Source organism: Mustela nivalis (assembly GCF_964662115.1).
Source record: "Mustela nivalis genome assembly, chromosome: 1".
Classification (NCBI taxonomy): domain Eukaryota; kingdom Metazoa; phylum Chordata; class Mammalia; order Carnivora; family Mustelidae; genus Mustela; species Mustela nivalis.
Genome location: NC_139020.1, coordinates 109,524,725 through 109,551,378, shown reverse-complemented (window position 1 = coordinate 109,551,378; position 26,654 = coordinate 109,524,725). Strand labels below are relative to the sequence as shown.

Genomic DNA, 26,654 nt, shown 5'->3' with positions numbered 1-26,654 from the left:
GGAAACTACAGACTCAGTCAGACTAAAACCTGAGGGGGTGGCCCCAGCCAGTGCCTGCAAAACCTGGAACCAGGACGTTGACTTCCTAAATCCTAGCCCAGTTCTCTTTTCTCTGGGGCAAGACTTTTTAGATGCTCTCACATTTGATGAATGGTTGTCTGATAATTTGTTAATAAAACACCCTCTGGACATGGAGTGTGCCCATTGGCCAAATCCCTCTGAGAAGTGTGTGGAGAAGTGTGTGTGTGTGTGTGTGTGTAGGGAAAGGGAGGTGGGTTGCATTTGTATAAAAGATGATCATAGAGCAAGGGTATACATTCAGATCAGTTTGAGATGTAGTGGAAAGCAGAGTAGTCCGAGAACCAAGTACAGATATGCTACTAACTTGCTGTGTGATCTTATGAAAACTCTGTTTCCCTCTCTGAGTCTGTTTCCTGATCTATAAAGTACAAAGATTTCTTCCAAGCAGCGCAGAAATACACGATTCTAGGAGAGACCATGAAAGCAAGAAGGGGACAGAAGGAGGAAAGAGATGAACAAAAGGAAGAGAAGTGTGGGGGGGGGGGCGGGGGGGGTTATCTCGGGAATAGATAGAAAATGCCTTAATAAGAAAGTGAAATAAAGTTGCAAATGAACCCGTGGGTCTCTTGAGGCTCTAGTTTTCATCCTTCGGAATTTTTAGTGTTTTCACATTCAGTCATTTTAGATAAATGTAGATTTAATGTATGGAAAGCTTGAGAAACCTCACAAGAAGAAAAAAGAGTTAGAAAGGAAATAAGAAGTCCAGGACAGGAGCACTCCGCAGATATGATCCTGCCCAGGGAGTCCCCACACCGCGGGCCGGCGGGATCTTCCTGCCCAAGACCCCTTAGCCATCACCGGCTCCCGCTCCCCGTCGCTTTCCCAGCGAGTCGCTCTGAAACCGCCAGGGGGCGCTGCGCGGCAGCCGGCGGGTCGGGGGCGGAGCTGCTTTAAATCCCGCGCCCAGAGGGTTGGCGTCTCAGTCCCAGAGCCTGGGAACCGCGCAGCTTCTCGCGTCCCGACTCCAGCGCGGACCCACACGGGACCTGGACTCAAAGTTTCTCCGGTGCCAGCTCAGGGAGCAGGGCTCTCCGCACTAACTTCTTCCGCGCGGCTCCGTCACTCCGGGCAGTCCCCGGTGCGCACCTGCCAACTCCGCCTTCTGCACCTGCCACCCCTGAGCCAGCGCGGGCACCCAAGCGAGCCATGGCCAACGCGGGGCTGCAGCTCTTAGGCTTCATCCTGGCCTTCCTGGGCTGGATCGGCTCCATTATCAGCACGGCACTGCCCCAGTGGAAGATTTACTCCTATGCGGGGGACAACATCGTGACGGCCCAGGCCATCTACGAGGGGCTGTGGATGTCCTGCGTGTCGCAGAGCACCGGGCAGATTCAGTGCAAAGTCTTCGACTCCTTGCTGAATCTGAACAGTGAGTGCTTTCCCCATCCCCGTGTCCAGTCCAGGAACCTGAAACCCCAGCCCCCAGTGGTTCTGCTTTGGAGTAGTAGCTACCGATTGATTCTGTGGTGTAATTACGTGGTTGTGAAACTTCAGTTGATCAAGTCTTCTGATCACGTGCTTTTATCGTGAGGAAGCGAGAAAACTGTGGTTTGGGAAAAGAGAAGCCCTGGCCTCAGCTCTGTTTTTTCCTCTAACTCGCCAGGTGACACTTTTCCTCTAGGTGTGGTTTCATCTTAAATTCCCATGAGAGTGAGGTCTGGAGATCGAGTGGGTGAAGGCCAACCTCCAACTTGAGGTCTTAGGGGTTTTTTCTGGACATTGTAAAATTCTCTATAAATTGAAGAGTGGTGGGGTTTGGACAAAAAAAAAACCAGGTTGCTTTGAAAAGTTTGGACTCTGGTAGTTTTTTCTGGATTCTGTAATTAATAGGTAATCCTAAAGTTTTAGGTAAATTGGGGGGGGGCTGTTAAATATATCTTTACTCTGAGTTTTATAGTACAAGTCACATTTCTATGCAGAATATCCCAAGCTAGTGTCTACTACTAACACTTGAGCTTGAATCTTTTGATTTATTTGCTTTTTAAGATCCAGTAAGTATGGGGAGGCTCCCTTGAATCCCCTCCTATGACTCCTTCAAGAAGCTTCTTGAGATTCCCCTGAAGAGTTTAGCTTTCAAGCCAGGAATCCGCTGGGGAGGCAGATAGTGTAGTGTTATTTTGGAAAATGAAGTTGGGTGGCAGGTGGAAAAGGGTGACAAGGAAGAAAAGTTCTAAGTAGGCTCCAGCATAATACGAAAGAGAGTGAAGGCACTGGAGAAAATAAAGCAGGGGAGACTCAGTTGCTGAAGGCAGAGCTCAGCCCTAGAGGAAGGTAGTGAGAGAAATGGTGGGTTTTCTCCAAGCTTCCATCTTCCTTAATTTCTATGTAATGGAATATCCCTTCTTCTGTCAAGTTGAAAAGAATTATGTAGACAGGGCTATTTCTAGGGATTATGGGAAGATGGATGATAGGATGGCCTTTATACTTCTTTTTTTTTTTTTTTTTAGGTACAAGGTTATAAATGCCTTTTTAGAAACTCACTAAATTCCCACTTACTGAGGTCATAAAAATTCATGGCCAGAGTACCTTCCTGGAGATACTATGTTAGTTGTCCTGCACCTTTGTCTGTCATGCCCTCAAACGAACTTGAAGAAAAGCTTCCTTAGTCTTTGGCTGGATAAACAAGACTGTCCACCAGCCCACCTCGTGTGCTGAGGGTGAGCCATGTTGCCATTGCTCAAGCTTCCTTCAGCTGCCCCGTCCACCTCCGGCGTGTGGTTTGGTCAATATCCACCCAGCTTAGAGTTATTAAATCTGTTCTCAATCTGTTTAAACAGCTTTCACACCTGTGGGAATTGGTTTGTCAATGCGCATGGTGGTTTGAGCGTTGTCACTTCCACTTTTCAAAGCTCCCATATTAGGATCCCTTTATATCGAATATAAGAAGTATATGAAGCACACCCCTCTATATCATCATTGAATCTCCCCGTGAAAAGATAAATGTGTGTAAGGAAATGGAGTCAGGCATTTGGGGCGTCATGTCGAGGACTTGGCAGATGGAGGAGGTTTTTAAAGGCAATTCCAGAAACATCTCTGATTCTTCTGACCAAAGCAGCTTATTTTCAGTGTGTTTAAATAGGTTTCCTTTTACTTCCTTAGGTGACCGAATAGAATGCATGACCATATTGATCCATGTTGTAAATACTCCAACAGGCCATTGCTATACACAATAATGTGTTAAAATTTTTTATTTTCATTTATTCCTAGTTTATATAGTTGTTACACTTTTTGAAGTATAGTAGAAGAACTAAACAATACCCTGCTTCCCCATACAGATTTTAGAGATTTCTTCCCACTGTTTTTTTTTTTTAACTCCAGATCTGATTCCTTTTTTTGTTTTGGTTAAAACCAGGGTTTATTCAAGGCGGAGCTGAGGCCTTTCTCTCAAAATTGTTTCCCAGAGGAGGGAGCCTTGACTCACAGATGCTCTCCCAACCTGCCAATGGCTCCCTGGAGGCCTTTGAACAGAGCCCAGGGAACCCGTCTCCCTTTCTCTGCCTGGGATGTGGTCCTCACTCCTCTCTGATGTAGAGACCTGGGGTGGTGATTCATTGGCTGGTTTGGGTGCAGTTTTGTGATGTCTAGAAGAAAACAGGGTTATTCTGGATGTAAGTATCTTTCCTTGTAAAGGGCTGCATTCCAGGAAGTGCTTTTAGCTTCTAGCTTGGCTAGAAGTTTCCTGAAAGTGTATCTTGCTCTCTGCCAGTGGAGCCCACTTGGCATCTTAGGGTGGAGACACAGAAATTTATCAAGGTTTGTAACACTAGATGTGTATAGTTGTCAGCTATAAAAAAAAAAAAAAAGCATGATGTTCATAAAATATCTAAAAGGTTATGGGTTATTTAAACCAATATAGGAAATGAGGTACAACAGCGCTTCTTTTAGGTGGTCCTTGCAGAACAGTTTATGAAAATGTAACCGAGAAACTCCCCTGGGAGGCAAAATATTATACCGTGTGTTGTGGTTTTACTGTGGCTGAGACAACTTCAATTCCATCCCAAGTGTGCGATGTTTATTGACACTGAGGACTCTGACAGCTGAGAGCTGGCGCATACGAAGGGTGGTCCCAGGTACAGCGGCAGTAGACTTTTTCTGGATTAAACTACATCTTGCCTTCTGTTGATCCAGTTCTCAAACTTTTGGCAAGCTTGTGCCTATTTTAGGTCCTTAGTTAATTGTTTCTTCTTGCTTGATTTTAATAGCTAAAGCTGTCTGAAGATTGGGCTGTTCTGGGAGGTTGCATTGTGGGAGGTGTGCAAGCAGAGGAGTAAGCATTTTGGAGGAATGCAGTAGGGAAAATCCAAGCACCAGACAAATGGAAGGTTAGGCTAGACTCTCTCTAAGTCTCATCTAACCTTGAGTTTCTGTAATTTGTTTATAAGCTCCTCTAGCCTGTTCAACTTGCTTTGCATGAATCCACATGTGTGTAGGTGTACTTAATGAGTATTGGTTGTCAGTGAGGTTTCCCAGCACTCTCCCCATGATGTCAGGCTCAGTCAAAGAGACAAAATCACTGACTTGGATTTGAAAGTCTTGAAAGTCCTCAAAGCACAGGCAGAGAGGAAGGCACCCATTTACACGTCCCTAGACTGCATAATGCCTGCCACATACTAAGGGCATTCAAGAAGCCATTGGTGTTCGAATGTGAATTAGTTCCGACACTTGGAATGATGGAACTAGAAAAAGAAAAATCCAAGTTCAAGGTCTGAAGTTCTCAATTCTCACCCTGGTTTTGCACTAACTAGCTATGTATATTATGGTAAGCCTCTTGATTTTTCTGGGGTGAAGAGAAATAAAATAGAGCTTATTTTAGAAACTTTGTAAAACAGTGCAGAGTAAGAGGAATGGGGAGATGAACCCACAATTCACTCATCCACTCAATAAATGTAAGCCGGGCCCTATTCTTGCTCCCAGGGATGCAGCTAAGATGATTTATAAGGTGTCAGTATTGATTCCTCCCAGTGTCAACATTCTTTATTACTAATTGCCATGATGGAAGACAAAGAAGCAAGTGGCATAGTTTAAGTTTCCTTCATTGGAGTGATGAGTAAGTGGTAAAAGAGAAACATAAATTCAATCATGAAGCAGCTTCTCTAAGAAACAAGCAGAAAAGATAGCAAAACTACTAGGATATCCTGAAAAGTGGTAAGTCCTACCTCATCCCAGATCCCTTCAGTTACTGACTGGGGTGGTGTATTGAGGTCATACCCAGGGGTCAACAGCTTGTGCACCAAGAAAATAGAAATCCTAACAATGAGAACTCCTGAGAAACTTTGAACTTGAGTCCAAGTGAAAAAGTCATGGGAATATGATTGTGTGATGGCCTGTGATGAGCTCACTGAACTGCAGAGAAGAGACTATGTTCTAATCATAGTCAGTTATGATGGTCAGTTAATTTGCCTGTCTAGTACTTATTAAGGAACCACTCGTGTAGGGGGACTGCGTGAGGATGCAGGTTTAATTAAAATCAGTTTTGTTTGATACATACTATACAGGGTAATAATATAACTATATGGCTAGTAAGTAGCATAAACAACATCAGGTATTTATAGCAGATTCTGCTGCTTATATATTTAGGCTTCTACCAACCTTTAGAAAAAAAAAATTGACATACTTGTCTGTGCTTGTCTTTCCACACTTACGCTGATTAACCCAACTGTAGTAGATCAGTAACTTCTCACTCATTTCTTGTCTTGTAAGTAGAGATCTTTGTAAGTATTTTTTCAAATTATACTTTCAGGTTGAAAGTGGTGAGAACTCCTTAGGGGGTCTTTAATCTCAAGATTATCGGTCTAGCTAAATGTAATTAAAAGACTGCCTCCTCTCTCTACTGCTGAATAATGATGGGAGACAATAGTGGAACTTTTTGAATGCTTGCAAACGATTTTCTCCACAGACAACTTTAGTCAGTGATGATAATTTTGTAGCGGCATCTCTAAATTTATAGGGCCAGGAAAGGAGCATATTTGCTTCTAGAGTTGATCCAATTAGACTAGCTCAGATTTAATAATTCAAGGCTGTCCTGTATCTCTCTGGTCCAAAATGTTATTGTGTGGCTTTCAAATATTTCTCAACTTCTCTACTCTTCTCATCATCATTCCAATAGGAGAAAAACTTTATCTTGGAAGCTCATTCAATGCGGAATTTTAAGATTTTGAAAATTAAAAGAAAATAATCAAGTTAAATTAAAAAGTATGATTTTTTCCTCCTTGTATAAGTTTCTGGCTTTTAATGATTGAAACTAAGTTTGGCTTTATATTGCAAAATTTTATTATCTCCAGGTTCACTAGAGAGGCATTTCTCAGTAGTATATCAAAGATTAAGCTAACCACAGGAGAGTATTTTTCCCTATAGTATTAGTGCAGTTTTGAAAAATTAAAAACATGTGCTAATTTGAAATAATTGAAAACAGTTTGAATAACCCATGTAGCCTGTCAGGTTTTGTTCTTAGTGTTTTGGATTGAAAAATATCTGGTCCAAGACATCAAGGAGCTCACAATTACATATTTTAGATCTTTGACTTAAAAGGCTTCCATAATACCTTAATTTGAAGGATTCATCTGGTTCCAGCTTAAAACTGTGCAATTTAGATTCTATCTCCACATAAAACCCTCATAACTTGTAACACAACACTTGCTTATTGTGACTCTGTAATCCATTGTTACATATTCCTGACTAGTGAGTTTTCATGTTGTTATGATACTTACCCTGTTTTTTTTTTTTTTTCTTAACATCCTCCCCACCCCTTCATATAACTATAGTTCAGAATTTATCCAACTGTCTCCAGTGGAGCAAGATGAGATTTTTGTGTTTGATGCCCATCCAGTAATATAAAATACAAAGAAATTTTTAAGTCAATGGATGTTAAGATATAGATGAGAAATATTGCTTTGCAAAATAATGCTCTTGCTTGGGGCACCTGGGTGGCTCAGTCAGTGAAGCAGCTGCCTTTGGCTTGAGTCATGATCCCAGCATCCTGAGATCAAGCCCTGCATTGGGCTCCTTGCTCTAGGGGAGCTTCTTTCTCTGCCTGCTACTCTCCCTGCTTGTGTGCTCTTTCTCTCTGGCAAATAAACAAAATCTTAAAAAAAAAAAAAAATAATGCTCTTGCTTGATCATACTTTTAGAAATGAAGCATGGATGCTTAGATGACTTATATGATTCCTAAGGACTTTTCCCCCCATTTCCTCCATTATTTTTTGTGCATTACACAAATAAGTCATCATTCTATAAAGAAAACATAGGGAGTTTTGTTAGTGAACAAAACAAGATATCTGCCTCATTCCCCCTTAGAGACTTTGTGAACAAGGTGGGAAGAATAAAATTGGTATGGCATGAATCATGTGTGCTTTCCTGGAGAACTCAAAGGGGAAAAAAATCAGAGATGAAAATTTGAATGTTAGATCATTCTAAGGGAGCACAGAATGGAGCCCTGGACTGGTTTATCTGTGTGTGCTCCCTGCCTGGGTGGTTTTGTGCAAGTCTGACTCATGAGACTGAGAGGCCGCTTAGACTCCTCGTGAAGAATACCTTGTGATCCATGTGCTCAGACCTGCTGGGCTGGTGGCCTGCTGTTTTTACATGAAGTGCAGATCAGAATGATTATTATAGGAGCTGGGTCAGGTTGGGGCCCTTACAACTCAAACAAAGTGGAAAACTTGGAGACAGAGATCAGAGATTAACAATAAAGGTGATTAATAAAGGTTGGAAAACAATGTTTATGAGAAAACAACAGGAGTGGCTGAGAGATGTGGAAGGCTATGTGTATTTGAAGGGTTAGCATAGGAAGAATATTTACTAATGGGTCTCTCTCTGCTGAAGGTAAAAATCTTACCACCCATTCTTTAAAACCCTACAATGACTTCTGATTACACTTAGAATAAATGCTGAACACCTTACTCTAGCTCTCTAGCTTGCAAAGCCCTGTAGGACCTAAGCTTTCTGAGCACCACGCTAAATGCACCTCATTTTGTCATATTCTGTTACCTTCCAGTAGAGTGACCAGATGTCCCCATTTGTCCAGGATTCAGGTCCTTCTTAGGAGGCAGGACAGTGCCAGGCAAACAGACAGCAGTTCAGCCTACCCTCCTGGCATGTAGATTATTTTTGTGATTTTTAGTATTTCTCCTTCCAGCATTCTTTAGCCTGAAATGCCTTTCTTCTGAGGGGTATTTAGGACCCAATCTGAGATGTGTGTTGTGTATTAGAACTTCGTTATTTTACTTTCCAATTTCCTGTCACGTAATGATTGTCTTGGCAAAAACTCTTGGTAAATGAGAAGACAGGGCATGCCATAACGGTGGATTCCTTGGTACTTTCCTCTTCTTGCCACAGGATTGTTTGTGATCCAAGGAAGTTTTACGCTAATCTTGTAAGCAGCTTCAGTTCCTGGGAAACCCACAGTGCATGGAACATGTGTTTTGATTCAGCAGTTTTTACACTCCCCAGGAATCTTATGAGAAGTGTGTGGGTAGGGTGCATGTGTGCCCCACATGTTTACAAGGAGCTGGGTATGTGAGGGGAGTGTCTCCATTTTGCTGTTTACTTAAATCAAGTAAAAATGTATCTTGGCTTCCAAAATATCTCTCAAATACAGTAAAAAATACTTTTGATCCCTCTTAGAAAGAGGTTATTGTGATTTTAGCAGAGATTGCCTGGTTATGGCAAGGATATAAATATTAACAAACTAAAATAGAATGTCTTAGAAATCTCTAGAGCTAATAATGATTGGTAATGTAAGTTTGCAATCCTGAACATCGTAAGACTGAGTTTAGATATCAATTTAATTGGGAAATACAGAACCTTTCCACCATGTCAGCCACTTCTGAAGACCATCAGGAAATTGTTCCAACTTCCTGGTTAGAGATATCATCATTCACACTTTACATAATAGAAACATGGTCCCAAAGAATAATAAGTACCTTACCCAAGATAGCATGGTTTGTTACAATGTAAATACCATTTATACATGGAAAAATAATTGCCACCTGTAAACACTGTCAATAGGATAATGATCTTTACCAGAAGGAGGAAATAAATCTAGAATTAATCAAACTCATTTAGTAGAGTAGTTTCAGCTCATTTTTTTTTTAATCTATGCCTTTATACCACAATGATAGCATCATGTTTTTATTCTTTGTTAAACATACTGGCATAATCTCCCAAAGCTGACTATATAGTGATTTAGTACACTAATGACAATAACAGGAAAGCAGAAAATTAGTGTAATCTTGAGAAATACTACATTAAATTATTGTCTTCTATTTTACAATAGGGCAGTTTAATAGTTTTGAACACTGGTGATATCTCTGAATATGAAACTGCCACGTTCCAAAGTAACATCTCAAAGGTTATTTTGTTTTGTTCTAAGAAAATGGCATTTATATCCCCCACCCCTAGGCCACTCACTGGAGACACAGATGTTACTTATCCAGCCATGACAATCTTTGAGAAATTCATTACTTATCTTCCAAATTCACCTGTTTTGTTTTTATTTTCTGAGGCTTGACGACTGGAGTATAAAGCTGTTGACTATTACCAAAGTATATTGTAAGCCATTTTAATTATAAATGGTTTAACATTAAGGATCATACATATGATTGTTGTTTCAGAATTAAAATACTGTGTTAGTGAGGATTAAAGATGTATTAGTTCTGCTAAACCTATTCAACCAGATCATTAATTATTTTTCCAGAGGATTTGAAGTTCATATTAAAATCATAAAATGTGAGAGCTGGAGGCTTCTCATTCATCAGCCAGCCAGGCATTTGTTTTTCTGGAGTGGAAATTGTGTTGGTTACCTGTGGAAACATCATTGGAGCTGGGGTCTTGTGTCTGCTAGTTCATTTTTATCTTTTCGTACATGATTGAAATAGACATGCCTTCTCTCACTCTTCTCTGGTTGCCCTAGGCACGATTTTTACATGTTCTAAAATGTTTCCCATCAGGTACATTGCAAGCCACCCGCGCTTTGATGGTGATTGGCATCCTGCTGGGACTGATAGCCATCTTTGTGGCCACAATTGGCATGAAGTGTATGAAGTGCTTGGAAGACGACGAGGTGCAGAAGATGCGGATGGCTGTCATTGGGGGCGTGATCTTTCTTATTTCAGGTAAGAGAGGCCCTGCCCCCTTCACCTTACTAATCTGTCTCTGGCATGGGTAAAGTCCTAGGTATGAGTGTCCTTACATTTTGTTGGATGCATCGCCCTTGGATTGACTGATTTTTTTTTCAGTTCCTTTAAGATCTTGAAGACATAGAAACCTTGTCTAGTTGACTTGCACATTCTCAAATAGGACCAAATGAAAATCAGAGATCTGTGCTCACGGTGGGCAGCTCTGTTCATTGAGGTTCCGGGTGCCAACTGATTTGCTAGAACCAGTCTCCCAGGTGAAGAGGAATATTTTCTATTTAGCAAGCATTAAGGAACGATTCTATAAAATTCAGAAAATTTCTGGAGTGTCTCCATGAACATTATGTGGCAAAGACGGGGAGTTATGACAGAGAACGTGAAGAATGTGTGAATCACACAGGTCTTCGAGGAGTGGATGGATTCAGGATTCTTGGAGAAAAATGAGGATAGCCTTCCAGATAGGCAGATCTGATTCCAGAATAAACAGGGTGTACTATAGACAAGTGAAGTGACGGCCAGTTGGAGTGAAGGAAGAGGCTGGAATGATAGGAAGTTAGGTTAGATGAGTTAAGAAAGAGAAAACCTTGATAAAGGAATGAAGTTATATTTTCCATAGAAAATACGTATGTGTTTGTTGTTTTATTCAAGTGTTGATTGAGGAGTTACATATGTGACCTTTGAAAAATGAGTATCAGGAAAAGACATGGGTAGTTCCATTATAAAACCCTATTATAAGGATTATCTTAATTAAGATAGTATTATGTGTGCAGATAAAATGGTATGTGCATGCAAATACATAAAATGAGTTTACATTAAATAAGCATATATACAGTATATATTATATACAGTCTATTGTTTTTGAAAATGAGATCAGTGATATAATCGACCATTGGGAAGAGCTAGAATTAGAATTTATTTTCTCATTTTCTCTTTGGAAAAAGACTTTTTAGGAGCCTTTACCCCAGCATCATATGTGGATTTAATCAATAATAAAGGAAGAGTGCCTATGGCTTTGCTAAAGATTTGGTTAAAGGGATCAGTCTTTCCGTTTTTTCAAATTGGCTTTGGCCAGAAAAAGTATGAGTAGCATTTCATTCCCAATGGTTTGATCCCAAAGGCTGTGAATAAACATACTGCATAGCGCCCTTCCTTTGCTTCCCTTCTTATAACTCCCATAAGTGACTACAGCACCCCCACTTCTGTTTCAGGGACTTCCTACAGAGTAAGGGTGGCAAGTTCCAGAATATTCTCATGGTGTATCTACGCAGCCCAAAGCAGTAGCGTTTTCTGTCAAGTATTAGAGGCAATTAGATTGGACTGTTTTTTTTTGGGGGGGGGTGGAGAGGGAGTAGCATGGAAATATTTAATCTATTTATATTGATGGTTTTTGTATAATTACTCTACGAAGAAGTTATTTAGTTTCCTTGGATAAGAAATATTGAGATATTTTTATACTTCTTATAAATGATAGAAGTAATTATGTTGACTAAGTAGTTTCCTGGGTATTACTGAAATATGAAATGCATGAGGAATTGAGAGGATACTGTATAAACTGCTCTGATGTGATACCTCAGCAAATCTCCAGGCAGTACCTGGCATGTCTGGCCAGCAGGGCAGTAGGGTTTGGGTGGTCTGGTCCATCCTGAGACAGCTCATGCTTCTCCCTGCTATCTAGGTGTTTACTTTCCTTTTGCTTCTGCAGAACTGTAAATTTTGAATTTTGGTCAAGAAAAATGTAGACAGGTTTTCACCCTCCCTTTTGCAAGTGACTCTGTATACTAATAAGGACATTGGTTTTATCAAAAGTAGTTTAGTATACTAATGTGTAACAATATCTTTGAAAGAGCTATTAACTGACATCAACCTGTTGAACTGTTTTGAAAAAAGCATTATAATTGTCCATGACTTTGTACTGTAAGTGAATTAGGTGACATCGAGAGTATAAACTATGCCCAACTTCAGCCTAATATTTTTGTCTGTCTTAACAGAGTATTTGGAATAAATCGTGTCTGAATCTCTAATCTCCCTAAGTGAAAATTATCTAAATCAAAACTGACTAAATTAAAAATGTCAGCACTATTGATGAGTTTTAATTCTTGTAAAATGCTTAAAAATTTCATGGGCTGTATATTTATGCTCATTGTTTCATAGTGACTAACAGTATTTTGTTTTTAATTTCTGTAGGTCTGGCTGTTTTAGTTGCCACAGCATGGTATGGCAATAGAATTGTTCAAGAATTTTATGACCCCATGACCCCAGTCAATGCCAGGTAATGCTATTCATGTGTGAAATAGTTTACTCTCTTAGAAAATACCCTGTTTATGTGCTACAAATTCCAGCCAGTGCCATATTTCTCAGATTTGCTTTCTGGAACTTTGTGAAATTTTTGTCAAACTTGAAAATAATCTGAAAGGCCTGTGACTCATGTTAAAATGAGCTTGGTAATTGCTTTAACAGCTTATATCTATGACAAAATGCACTTAGAAGTAGTAAATTTCCAAGCTCTGTACTTTCCAACTGTATACTGGACCTTTTTTCTGGTTCATTTTTTTAAAATATCAATAAAGATGCTAACATATTTAAAATTTCCTTTTTATGGTATGTCCCAATACTTCCAACACTTAATTGATTAAGTGATTTTTTTAAATAACTTAACACATGGTTTATGATTGTTTGAAAAGATAGTACTATTGTAGAGGTTAATGAATAATAATACTTCATTCCCAATAGGTTAATTTTATGTAGGAAAACAAAATTTAATTCATTTATGAAAAAATATGTTGAAATGCCATTTTCAAATTTTATGTTCCATCACAGCTATAAAAATGGCTTTGCAAAAGACATTTTTATTTAAATTGTGATTTGTGGAAGTAAAAGAGCTGATTCTGGGCTCTCCTGTAACAACACTCCTTGATCAGGGCCAAGGCTCTTTGTGTCACTGTGTTCACATCATTAAAGCCTAATGACTTCTTTAAGAGTCAGAATGTTAAGGCAGCGTTATTATTTGTTGCATGCTGGGATGAATGGATGCAGAATCCTTGTGGTTAGAGGGAGAAGGTGTGCTTCTCTTCATATAATCACCTACACTGGAGAACGTATACTGCAGTGATCGTGATCATGGTGGAGCCTTAGATCTGTAAGGCTTATAGTATAGGAACTGAAACTGCAAGCGGTCAATAGGCTAAATTTTTACCAGTAATGGATGTGAAAGCACTTTATAAATTGCTTGGCACTGTCCGTGTGTTATTTACATTGTCTCCCATCATCCTAAAAGCAGTCCAGTGAGGCAGAAGGGATTGTCATGCCTTAAGAGAAGCAGAAATTGGGGCGCCTGGGTGGCTCAGTGGGTCAAAGCCTCTGCCTTCGGCTCAGGTCATGATCTCAGGGTCCTGGGATCAGCAGGGAGCCTGCTTCCTCCTTTCTCTCTGCCTGCCTCTCTGCCTACTTGTGATCTCTGTCTGTCAAATAAATAGATAAAATCTTAAAAAAAAAAAAAAAACAGAGAGAGAGAGAGAAAAAAGCAGAAATTTAAGGTTGGGAGGTAAAGTTACTAGCCAAGAGTGTAGCATGAGAGAGTTTGCCTGCTCTGCCCTATGTCTTGCCATCATTCACAGAGTCTCTCCACAGGAGACCAGCTGCATGCACCCACCTGTATCAGCTAAATCCAGAATGCTCTGTGGATTGCTTAGAAGTCTCTTTTGTGATTTCTGATCTCAGGGTATAGAGATACCTCGGATCAACTATTGAAAATTTCGTTGGTCTCCATCACTTGCCAGCAATTTCTTCATAGGATATGGTTGCTACTTGGCTATAGCATAATTGTAAAGTTTTCGCCTGGGAATCATGGTCCAAACTCGACTTCTAAAATACATAAACACACTTCACAAGTCTCCTACATGTGGTGAAGTCTTAGGATATATTGGTGTGCTTACCCTGGTGTTACAGACTGTATTGCCTGAGCTACTATTGCAGGGCGCCTACAACGGCAGTGTGAACATTCTGGTGTGTCCATATTCATGAACCTTAGAGTACCTCCCTCAGGGTACTATGGAGGATTTTTTCCCAGTGGGAAAAAGTATAATGACTATGATGTTGATTTCCTTCCTTAATTATATTACAAAATTCCCAATGATTCATTTACTAAAGTAATGTACTATCTTTTCAGGTATGAATTTGGTCAGGCTCTCTTTACTGGCTGGGCTGCTGCCTCTCTCTGCCTTCTGGGAGGTGCCCTACTTTGCTGCTCCTGTCCCCGAAAAACAACATCTTACCCAACACCGCGGCCCTATCCAAAACCTGCACCTTCCAGTGGGAAAGACTATGTGTGACAGAGAAGCAAAAGGAGACAGCAGCTGTTGAAACAAATAGAAAATGGACATTGAAATACTGTCATTGACATTAGGACTTTAGACTTTTGACTATTGTAGTATGAACTACGGTATTGCAAAAAAACAACAAATGCAAAAAAAAAAGTTATTTTTTTAAAATGCACATTGCTAAAAATGGCTTAGTCTTATTTTACCTCCTTTCCTCAATGCAGGAGGGAAGCCTTTTCCATTTTTATTACTGCTTCCCACTGAGTAATCATCTCAAATGTGGGGAAGGGGAGCTCCTTAAATATATATAGATATGTACATATACATGTTTTTCTATTAAAAGTTAGATAGCAAAAATTCTTATTATGTTGGTACCAGAATACTTAAAATATATCTAAAAAAAGAAAAAGATATTTAATTCTATATTGATTTAAAAAGCAGTTTATCTGGTATATTTTTCTTTTTCTATATGAACACATATATAATAGGTGAAATATTATTTTCCCTCTTTCATCAGCTTTTACCATCTTTGACAAAAGACCTAACCTGCTTTACTAAGTATGGATTTTACTTCTTCACATGTGGCTTTTCATGTGCTTCTTTTATATTATTTTTAATTATGATCTTATAGCATGTGCTTTCATCTTCCTTCATGCCTTTTTTTTTTATGAGGTTGAGCTTAAATCTTGAATCTGATAACACATTTCATAAGCCTACAATTTAATTCCAAGAGTCAGGAAGAATCTCTTATAGCTCAGAACTTTGGGAGCATGTCTTTCTGCAAGACCAAGATGATATGTTCCTATTGACCTTCCACATGATTTCTGGACTCTGACCTACAGGGCTCTTGTTTGCTTTGAAAATATTTGTCTGATTCAGTTGCTGTGTGCTGCTTTCCCAAGTGTTGTAACACAATTTTATTGATTGAATTTTAAGCTACTTATTCACAGTTGTGTATGCCCTCAAACTTTTTCTCCCCCACCCACCTCAACTGTATTGTTTTCTCCGATGTACTTATCGTGTAGTTTACCCCCTTCTAGAGAGAAAATGGCTCATCTGTCTGTTTGGTCTGAATGAAGTACTAGACTTCCTGTAGTGATAATCTGATGACAGATATTCTCTCTCTAACTGTAAGCAAGTCACTTAGTCTTTCTCCTCTTTTCCCACCTGTCAAATTGAGATAATGACACTTAGCCAGCTGGTAGAGGCGGTGTGAGTATTAATTAGTTGATATTATGCTCATTCTTTGAACATGAACCATGCTTAAGTAGTGTTTTTATTTGCTCAGTTGGCGGTTAAGTCATGGAATCAAACCTATGAACACATTTTTATATTGGTTGGCACCTTCCTTTCTTCATTGGCCCATCTCCTTTCTATGAACGGTATCTAGCATGCTTTTGGTTCTCCGCTCCATTTTAACAATTGCTCTTAGTTTTCCTGACTGAGAAATTGTTACTTCACTCGAGCAAGATGATGTAATGGAAAGGTGTTGGCTTTGGTGACTGGAGTCTTGGTGCTATCAATTACTGTTTGGGTTTCAGCAAGGCACTTGGCTGCCCTAGATTCAGTGCCTCATCTGTAAAAAGGAGATTGAAATTCTTGACCTGCCTACCTCACAGGGCTGTTGTGGGGATCCAGTAAGATGGGATACATGTAAGTGTGGTTTTAAAAGGTAAAAAAAAAAAAAAATGTGTACTGTTCTGGGGAAAGAATTAAGGATTTAAGTGTATTGCTTTAGGATTGCTTTTCAAATCCCTGAAAGGAGAGAAATTCTAAGAAATGGTTTTCTTGCCTTAATCTCTCATGTGATGAGACACTGAAGTGAAATTTGGCTTACTAAATGAAAAAGATTTTAAGGAAGTCTTAGTTTCTTCAGTGGGTGTGGCCTGATGCTTTTTAAGGCTAAGCTTTTCTCCTTTCAGTAATGCAGACTTACACTTAGAATGTAGACGTGTGAGCATCAGCAAAGCCAAGGTACAGACGACTTTTTTGAATTAAAATAATTTGCAAGGGTATACAAGGTGAGTTTCTGTTAAGTGATGCTATCAGAGGTGTTGCTTAGGCTGGCAGGGAGCACTGCTCAAATAGGTAGTTTGGGAATGGTAAGTCATAGTGACACCACATCAGGGGAGTTATCCAAAGGACTGCATCATATGAAGGTATGAACCCATAAAGCTTAGTATGTCTTCCAAACCTGAACCTCTGTGTTCTTAGAAGGTATAATTCAAAAGAGTCTTCGCTACATACAAAGGTTCTAATCGTGTCTGAGTGTAAATGCATGGTGGTTACTGGTTGCTAAACTCTACAGAGAAATTGATAGTCCAAAATGGCCAACAGAATTTGTACACCAGAATTCATCCAATTTTGATATTTTTGTATTCTGCTTCTATGCCTGGAAACAGACAAATAGATATTTTGGAGTTTTGTAATGGGAATTTGTATAAAGCATTACTCTTTTTCAATAAATTGTGTTTTTTAAATAAAAAAAAAAAACTTAGCTTGTTTTTCTAATTATTTATTTCAAGATCACCATGCTTGAAAGCTGCTGTGGTTTGGGATAGGATATGACTCACTTTATGAACCTGGGAATGCACTCTTGTGCTTCTGGGCCATCTGTCAAGTAACTGAGTGACTCTGCCCACTTGAATGTCCTATTTCTCTCAAACGGAGTTTCTTCCTCATCAAGGCTGGTGGTAATAGAAGAGAATGCCAAGAGAAGTTGCTTTATTTTCCTCATCCACAAACAGGGGATATGCTACAAAGGATGACTAAATGGTAAAAGAGCCAACTGGAAACTATTGTCCAAGCTTAAGGAGGGTGTGTTCCTCAGAAGATAGAAGAGTGACAGACAGTAGGCTAGAAATCCATTATCATTTTGGTAAAGATTATCATCAAAACTACCTCCAAGGAAAGCAAGTGATGAAACACATTCATTCATTATCTGAAAATATCATTAATTGATAAACCCTTAATTGTAACCTCTCCCTGGGCAATTTTCATATTAAAGAGATAGGCTTGTCAACAAATGATTATGGCTCTGTGTGGAATTTCAGGCATCAGCAGGTTGGGTGAGAGACAAAGGTCAGTTTGATCTGAACTAATTAAGCAGATGCGTCAGAATCCCCCACTCTTTCTGCAGAATTTGAATCTCTGGGGGTGGGGTCCAGGCCCATGACATTTGAGAGGAAATAAAATGCCTAGGTACTCCTGACAAGAACTTGTAAGGGAAAAACCTGGATTGTAAATCATACCAAGTAGGCATACACTTTCATGTGAGCTCATCCTTATTGGATGCCATTATTCTACAATCCATACTGTTCCCCCTTTCCTCATGTAGGACTTCCTATGTGGATGTGTGCCCCAGTTCAGGGAAAACTCCATGCCATTTTTATATTTCCCATCTTCAAGCTTGTGGCTAATCCTAATAAAATCTGGTAGTGATTTCTTTCCCTTCTTTTTGCATGTCCCACCCCAGACACATTCCATGTGCCCCCAACCTGCCCTAAAATCTCTACAATTAGATGGTGCCATGGAAACTGACAGAAGTCCCTACAGATTCTAGGGTGGTGTGGGGACAGCTCGTTGAGTTCAATAATAATAATAATAATAATAAAAACCTCAATGCTCTGTGCCTCTGCAACCTCATCCATTTTGTATACTGGACTTCCATTGGCAGGTTTTTCCAACATGGCCAGCATTGGCAATTGGACATGAGATAGGAATTTATTCATTTAATATTTACTAAACATCTATGATAGGCCCAGTGCTATTAAACGTAGACAAGGCTAAATGATGTAGGAAACGAGTAGGACCCTCTCCTGGGCCTGCGCAGGGTGAATGATGTTGTGTAGGAAGACAACTAACTGGAATCCACACTGATTCCGCTATGGGTGAGCCACAGTGAGCTGTGGAGATCTCCATCCCTTGTTTTTCAATCTGTAAAATGAGGAGTTTCTTAACCATAACAAAATCAGAATCACCTGTGAATTTTTGAAACTTCCCAATTCCAGGGCATTATCCCAGATCACAGCAATCAGAACCTCTGAGAGGAAGGTCGAATTTCTCACGAGAGATTCCAGAATGAATGGTCTGGACTATAACCCCCTGGGCTGTGTCATCCTTCAGCATCAGTGATGCCTCAAAATTGTTCTGGCTAAAGAATATACCCAAGTACTCTATAGATTACACTGTTGTCTACACCCTTCCTCTTATGCTGTGGTTTTATTTTCTGGCTTTTTTGTTGTTGTTGTTAGTTTGTTTTAGTGAGAGGAAATAAGGAGTTAAAGGGAAGTGGTTTTCAGGGATTACTGTTGTCTTTTTTAGTAAATAACCTATTTTCTTGTCATTTTCCATAATTTTAAATTACCCCCCCAAAATGGGCATTAATACAAGGCAAACTGTTTTCTTAAAATTTTTTTTATTTTTATTTATTTGTTTGCAAATTCTTTTTTTAAAAGCTTACTTCTATTTAACATATAATACTGTCTTAAGAGGATAAATGATTATAAAGCAGAGTCTGAGTTATTTTCCTCTGTTATATGAAATTTTCAGGGAAGTCCTTAGCTAAACCATAATCTTAAAACATTTATTTTTAATTGATTAGTGATTTTACTTCCTTTATTTCATCATCTCTATGACATAATTGTTTTGATTCTCTTTCCCAGCCACCCCCCCAAAAAAAGTGAACACACACACACATATACACACACCTCAGTTTGGGAAAGATAAAATCTGAAAACTGGACAAGTATTTCTTAATTAAGTTGAACTGAAATAAAGCACTTTATTCTCCCAAAGGAGCTTTTATTTTTTTAAAATTTAGCACAAAAATTAATTCCACATGGGTTAAGGACTTTAATAGGAAAACAAAAACTCAAAAAATTTCAGAAGGAAAAAAAATCTGAGAACCAAGTCTTTATTATGAATTACAGAATTTTTTTCTTTCTTTTTTTTAAAGATTTTATTTATTCATTTGACAGAGATCACAAGTAGGCAGAGAGGCAGGCAGAGAGATGAAGGAAAGCAGGCTCCCGGCTGAGCAGAGAGTCTGATGTGGGGCTCGATCCCAGAACCCCGAGATCATGATCCGAGCCGAAGGCAGAGGCTTTAACCCATTGAGCTACCCAGGCACCCCCAGAATTTTTTTTTAATGTAAAACACAAAAGGAAGCAATTTTCCAAAAAGGATGTATACAACCCTATCAAAATGAAGAACTTCTGTTCACCAAGAACATAATAGGGAAATACAAAGACAGTCCATAATTAGGAGTCAATATCACCACACAGCATATAATAAACAAAAATTTAATACCCAGAATATATAAAGAACATTGATAAATTAATTTAAAATATACAACTCAATAGAAAAATAAGCAAAGGTCATAAAAAGGCATTTCATAAAAGATGAATGCTGTAAGGTCATTAAAATGCAAAAGTATGTCCAACTTCATTAATAGCTATAATAATAAAACCTTATCAATAAAATTAGTGAAATGTAACTTTAGACAATAGGCATAATTTAAGAGGTCTGATAATATAAATGTGGAAGGGAATGTTGATGAATGATAGTGGGTCCCTAAGTTGGTCCAACAAAGTTGGAAATATTGCTGTACCGTAAATTTAAACAACCTGACATAAAATGCACTACTGGAGAAACTCCTACATATATAACAGGACACATGAGCACAAATGACCACTCTAGTAACTATAGCAACAAGAGAACCAGAATACTTCCAAATGTCCATTGATGAGAGGAGAGAATAATAAATTGTGGTGCATTCATACTATGGAATATCTTGTAGGAGTGAAAATGAATAAAGTAGAGCTATACATAAAATAAATCATTTTATTCATTCAATGACTATGTTATTTAGAAATGTAATTTTGAGTCATCAAAAAAAAAAAAACAAGTCCCACAGGGACACAATGAACATAATACCATTTTTATAAAACTCAAAACTAAGTAATACTTGTTAAGGTATATAGACATAAGAGACAAAACTATGGAAAAAGAAAAGCATAGGAATGATCAACACAAAACTCAGAACAATGTCACCCATGGAAGAAGACAAGTGGCAGAGGTGAAGAACTCAGAGACAGATGGATGTTGTTGGCTGCGTTCTAGTCCTGGGTTAGGTAGAGGGTTCACAGGTATTCATTATATATAATTATTATTCTTTAAAACTTGCATGTGTTATATATCATTTTGTTTGTATCCAATAGTATGTCAGAAAAGACAATGAAGAAATATGTAATAAAACAAAGAAATGTCAGTAAGCTTTCACTTTTATGTCTCATTGAATGGTGCTCCCATGGCCACGTTCCATAGCAAGTTGGGAAGTTGAGTTGCACAGATGCGCACACTGCTGCCCATCAATATCAGATTTTGCTTGTCTCGTTAGTTATATCACCTCAGCCAACTTACTAATGGGTCTCAGCCTCAGTAATAATTTGTGTGTTTTAGCAGAAATCAAATGACATATACATGTGAATGTCCTTTATAAACCAAAAACACTGAACAAATGTAAGGGATTATGGTTCTCAGGAATAATTCTCTTGTTAAAATGAAAGCCATTACCTTGACAATTTCAAGTGCACTGTTGATTGGATAGGGTCTTTTCTCTGATTTCATATTAACTTACCTCCATATGTGCTTTCCAGAATAATACACAGGCTCAGGATTAAGAGACTCATATTACAGAATTAAAATGCCAGGTTACGATTTCAGGCACATTTCCTGATGATATGACTTTAAAAAAGATGGTAAAACATAAAATGCACATATATAAAACTGTCTAGAAGCACCCACTTTACTATTTTACTTCTTCACGAGATGTTGGAAGGGAAACAATTTTGCTGAAATGTTATCCGTGAAACTATCCTCTCCTCAATTTAGTGCTTACTCTGTGCCAAATCCTGATGCAAACAGGAAGTACAGAGATGAGTAAAACACAGTCTTTGCCTTAGGGTCACCTTTTTTGCAAACACCCAGAATGACACTATTCTCAAGGTGGTCTATATGAATGATGTTCCCTAGAGATTGTGCCGTGGATAGCCCAGAAGCCCACACCGAGGACCTCAAAAACAAAAATCCGGAGAAAAATAAAAGCCAATGAGGGTACAAATCAGGTTGTGAGAAATAATCAGAAAAAGATAGTTTCCTATTCTTCAGAGCAATAAAAGTCTTAAGACCTAAAACACCAAGTGTTGGCTAGGATATAAAGAAATGGGTTCTCATTTACAAATGTAAACTGGTCCATCACTAACTATAAAGAACCAATATCAAATATCAAAATACTAAGAATATTGATTCTTTCACTGTGATACAGCAATGCTAACTTGAGACAGAAATCCTTGAGTAGCAAATGTACATGCACATCAGTGTGGCGAGTGTGGTAGAAGTGAGACTCTTGGTGCTGAGTGCTAAGGAGCCCAGAGGCAGGGAGCAGGTAAGAGCTTTACAGAGTCTGAGAAAGCTGAGAGGGAAAAACCTGACCTAGGCATGGTCAGGAACATACCAAATGGACAAAAGAAAAAAAGGCAGTCCCAGTGGAGAACAGGGTAGGCAGACACAGGTTTACACAATGCAGTGAATGAAATGCAGGAGCTAGGCTAAGTGACCCAGAACACTTGAAGCAAAAGCAGAAAAGAAAATGTGATAAAGGGGCACCTGGGTGGCTCAGTGGGTTAAGCCCTGCCTTCGGCTCAGGTCATGATCTCAGGGTCCTGGGATCAAGCCCTACATTGGGCTCTCTGCTCAGCAGGGATCCTGCTTCCCCCTCTCTCTCTCTGCCTCTCTGCCAATTTGTGATCTCTGTCTGTAAAATAAATAAATAAAATCTTTAAAAAAAAGAATTAACAGTATTAAAAAAGAGAGGAAAAAATGTGATAAAGATGAGGCATATGCAAAGATTCAAACTTCAGAAGAAGGAATTTGGGTAGGTCTACAAACATTAAATAACTTTTTTAAAAAGGTTTTTAAATTTATTTTCAGCATAACAGTATTCATCGTTTTTGTACCACACCCAGTGCTCCATGCAATCCGTGCCATCTCTAATACCCACCACCTGGTACCCCGACTTCCCACCCCCCGCCCCTTCAAACCCCTCTGATTGTTTTTCAGAGTCCATAGTCTCTCATGGTTCACCTCCCCTTCCAATTTCCCCCAACTCCCTTCTCCTCTCTATCTCCCCATGTCCTCCATGCTATTTGTTATGCTCCACAAATAACTTTTCTTTTTCTGAGAATTAATGGACAGATACAAGCTTTAGAGTTTAAGAAAATTTTACACTAAACATCTTTTGATACTAGTCATCTATAGTGATTTTTTTTTAAGGTCTAATATTTACTCCCTCCTTTTAAATAAGGGCACTATGGTTTGTTTCAGAGAAATATCCTACATTACTCTCTGTAGGTATGGTTCAGATGGCCTGTCCTACCACCCAGCAGTATAGGAACATTGTATATGTGTATAAATATTTACAATTTTTTGGAACATCAGTTTATTCGATATTCTCGAGTGGGCTGTAATAATCATGATGAATATTATTATAGAATAAAGAGGAAAAATAGCCAAGACTCCCTTAGACATGCATATCTAATTTTCCATCTCCATTTCATCCCTAGGAAGATGGGTATGTCTGGCAGATTCTTCATATAGCCAAGACCAAGAATCATAATATATGATATTATATATATATATATTATATATATATATTATATATATATGAAGAAAGATATTTAATCCGTTAGTGACCCCTGTCAACTCTACCTTCAAAATTCATCCCAAATCAGACCATTTCTCTCTATCTGCTACTGCAGCCCAAACCACAATCCTCTCCTACCGAGACCAGTGGGGTAACCTCTCAAATGATTCCCTGGTTCCAGTCCCATGCCCTAGAGTCTATTCCCCAAACAGCAAAAAGATTGATCTTTTGAAAATGTAAGTTGGCTAATTCCCTGTCTTTATTCTTCACAATCCTCCAGAATTTCCAACTAATGTAAAATGAAATCTGACACTAGCTGTCTTCCCAACCTCATAACTTACCACTGTTCCCCTAAATCATTCTGCGCCAACCTCTGGTCTCCTAGCCAGCCCTGCAACACAAGCAAGCATCTTCAATTTATTGTTTTGCTCCCAGTTTCTCCCGAAAGAATCACAAATATCACCACATCGGAAAAGTTGTGTCTAATCACCCTATATGAAAAAGAGCCCTATCACTCTCTAGTCTCCTGTCCTACTTCATTTTTCCTAACATGACAAGAATGGCAGAATGTTATACTGTATATTTATTCATGTGTTAGTGTATTATCTGCCTCTTCCTCTGATTAAATGCTTGATGAAAGCAGGAAATTTATATGTTTATATATTTATATACTTGTTCACCACTATATCACAGAGGTCTAGGACCATAGTGCCTATCCCATAGTAGACCTCAAGTAGTTATTACTATATAAATTAATTAAACAAGTGAGGAATGACTATATTAAGGCAGAACCTATGAACCAAGTTTGACCAATGAGACTTCATTCTTGTTTTATTCTTTATTATAATTATTGGGGGGGACCTTTATTTTTCTAGAATTTGCTAGATGAAGAAAGAAAAACCTACAGCCAAAAAAGTTAAAAATAATAAATAAGTCCCCCTCTATGAGAAAAGCAACACTGTAGGATGGAGAGGAACAGTGCCTAATAACACAATTTTAGCCCCTAGATGCAGCCAGGCCTGAAGTTAGCTGTGACTCCACTTTTCAGTTATGGGCACTGGTAAATTTCTTATTTTCTTAATTCTTTTGACTTAAATTCTCTTTCTGAAAGAGTCTGGTCTAATATAATTACCAATCTCTTCATATACAAATATATCACGGTGTGGTAGGGGGCACGTTCACTAAACTCACAAAATTAATGTTGAAGCCCAGACTTAGGCAAAGAATGTCTGAATCCAAATCCTGGTCCTTCTCCACTCTCTTGCTTAATTGACTGCACAAATAGATTCAAACCTCCCCCTCCTCATGATCTCAGGTTATTGGGCATTTATAAAACAGCCTAGTATTTGGGCCAAGAATCCTAGGAAATTAAGTAGATTGAGATGAAGTTCCTTGTGTTATTTAATCTTTTAAAATTTAAACTGCTCCCTCACCGTGGGGGAGTTTAGATCAGAAAAAAGGAAAAAAGAATTCCTTGAAAAAAAAAACAACAACAACAACAATAGTAGGATTGATCCTCTCAGTCAAACCTAGGCTATAGGTTCTCTAAAGAAAGGAAAATTGTTTTTATAAAGACTTGTTGTTTCCTCAGAAACTTGTAACATTCATTTTTTTTTTTCTTTCCCTGGTTTTATTGCACGTCATAAATCTTTTAATTCCCTGCATCCGGATGAATGTAACTGAATCATTGCTTCTGTGCACTACTGTGGCCCGGCCAACCCCCACAAATTCAACCTCGGGACGGTCAGAGAATCTCAGAAAGTGTCCAGCCCAGTACCTGGCACGTAGTAGGCAACTGATAACTTCTGTTCTTAAAAAATGAACACGAATGTGTCTTTTCCATAGTAATGAGGAAGTTTGCAGGGCAGTTTTCCTAAATTTTGTAATTTTCGAGCTCTGAAACAATCACTTCTATTGAAGCCCCATGCTTTTAATATATATTAACAGACAATTAAAATAAAGCTAGAAAAGAGCAATCCCCACATTATATTTTGATTTTACTGGAGAAGAGAAAACATGAACTTTTGTAGATTTTATATAGAATTCTTTTGTAGAAATTTGATAGACTTTATGTTTTAATCCTCATTACTTGCTTATTGGATTTTTAAGACATTTTCAAAAACTCTACTTAATTCAATTTTTATAAATAATGGAGTTTCTAGTTTATATTCAAGTATTTAATATAGTAGGAACAACATAAGTAACACCAGAATTTGTCAGAACCAATGACTTGGTTGTTGGGATAAAATTAGGTTAAAGAATGTTGTTCTTTAGATGGACTTTAGAGTTGACTATTTTAAAATAAGGCATAAAAGTAATGTTTATTGAATATATCATTTATATGAATATACCAATTTGCATGAAAATACCAATTTTTTAACTCTCGAAGGAGATTAGTCAGTTGTTTAAACAGGGTATGCTGAAATGTTTTTACTACTCATGGCTTTTTAAACTCTCTTTAAAAAAACATTAGTGAATTAATTCTCATTCTAGATTGAGATTTTGTAGCTCATGTATTCACTTTGTTAATACATTGCGCTTTTATACTAATCAGCCTTTTATTCAACCAAAATTATAAGTACCCACAACAAACTGTATGTGGTGTGCTCTGAACACTTACCTAACACTAATAAAATTATTACCATTTTTTTAAATTGAGCTGTCTCCCTGAAATAGCCTTAAAGGCAGAACTTCCCTTTATAAAGATTGTGAGACATGGTTTTAAACTACAAGTAGCTTAGAGGGTAGTGTTTTTTGTTAGAACAACAACAACAACAAAAATAATGGCGCTCGCTGAAAAATCCTCTAGAGTGGGATAAATCTGAACAGAAAACAACTCTGAAAACTACTCATCTTCTTTTGGTTTCTCCTTCATAATTTGTTGTCAATACTCTCTCAACTAAAACCATCTGAAATTTAAGACTCCAGACTCAAGTTTCTTCAAAATCTCCAAACTTGATATACAGCTACTTACTCAACATCTCCGCCAGGAGTCTAATAGGAATCTCAAACAAAACATGGACAAAAACAAGTTCTTGATACCAAAGCAATCCAAATGAAAATTTGAGACTGCCGCTCCCTCTTCAGTTTAAATGTGACTGCTTCTTCAGTGCTCCGGGCCAAAGTCTTAACTACACCTTTGACTGTGTTCTTTTACTCCCACAGTACATTCAGTCCATCATTGAATCCTGTCAAAATCTGTCTCAAATCTCTCTCTCACCACCTGTTTCCAAGTCCCATCATCTCTCATTTGGATTACAGATGTTTCGTTAGACCTTTCATTGCTCACTGGGCTTCAGTCCTCATCGACTCCCTCGTGGTCTGATTTCTAGGCTGCAGCATGATTATCCTGGAACCCAGTTCATATCATGATATTCTTCTGCTCAAAACCTTCTGCATTTTGTTGATTCTTCTTCTACCC

General features: G+C 38.5%; 1 protein-coding gene across 1 annotated transcript; it reads left to right on the top strand.

Moving 5' to 3' along the window:
• The first annotated feature begins 809 nt into the window (after positions 1–809).
• CLDN1 (claudin 1) lies at positions 810–17,023 on the top strand. Its single transcript, XM_082694934.1, has 4 exons — positions 810–1,450; positions 10,029–10,193; positions 12,399–12,483; positions 14,380–17,023. The coding sequence occupies exons 1-4, from the start codon at positions 1,228–1,230 to the stop codon at positions 14,540–14,542; spliced, it is 636 nt and encodes a 211-aa protein (XP_082551060.1). The 5' UTR covers positions 810–1,227; the 3' UTR covers positions 14,543–17,023.
• The last annotated feature ends 9,631 nt before the right edge of the window (positions 17,024–26,654 follow it).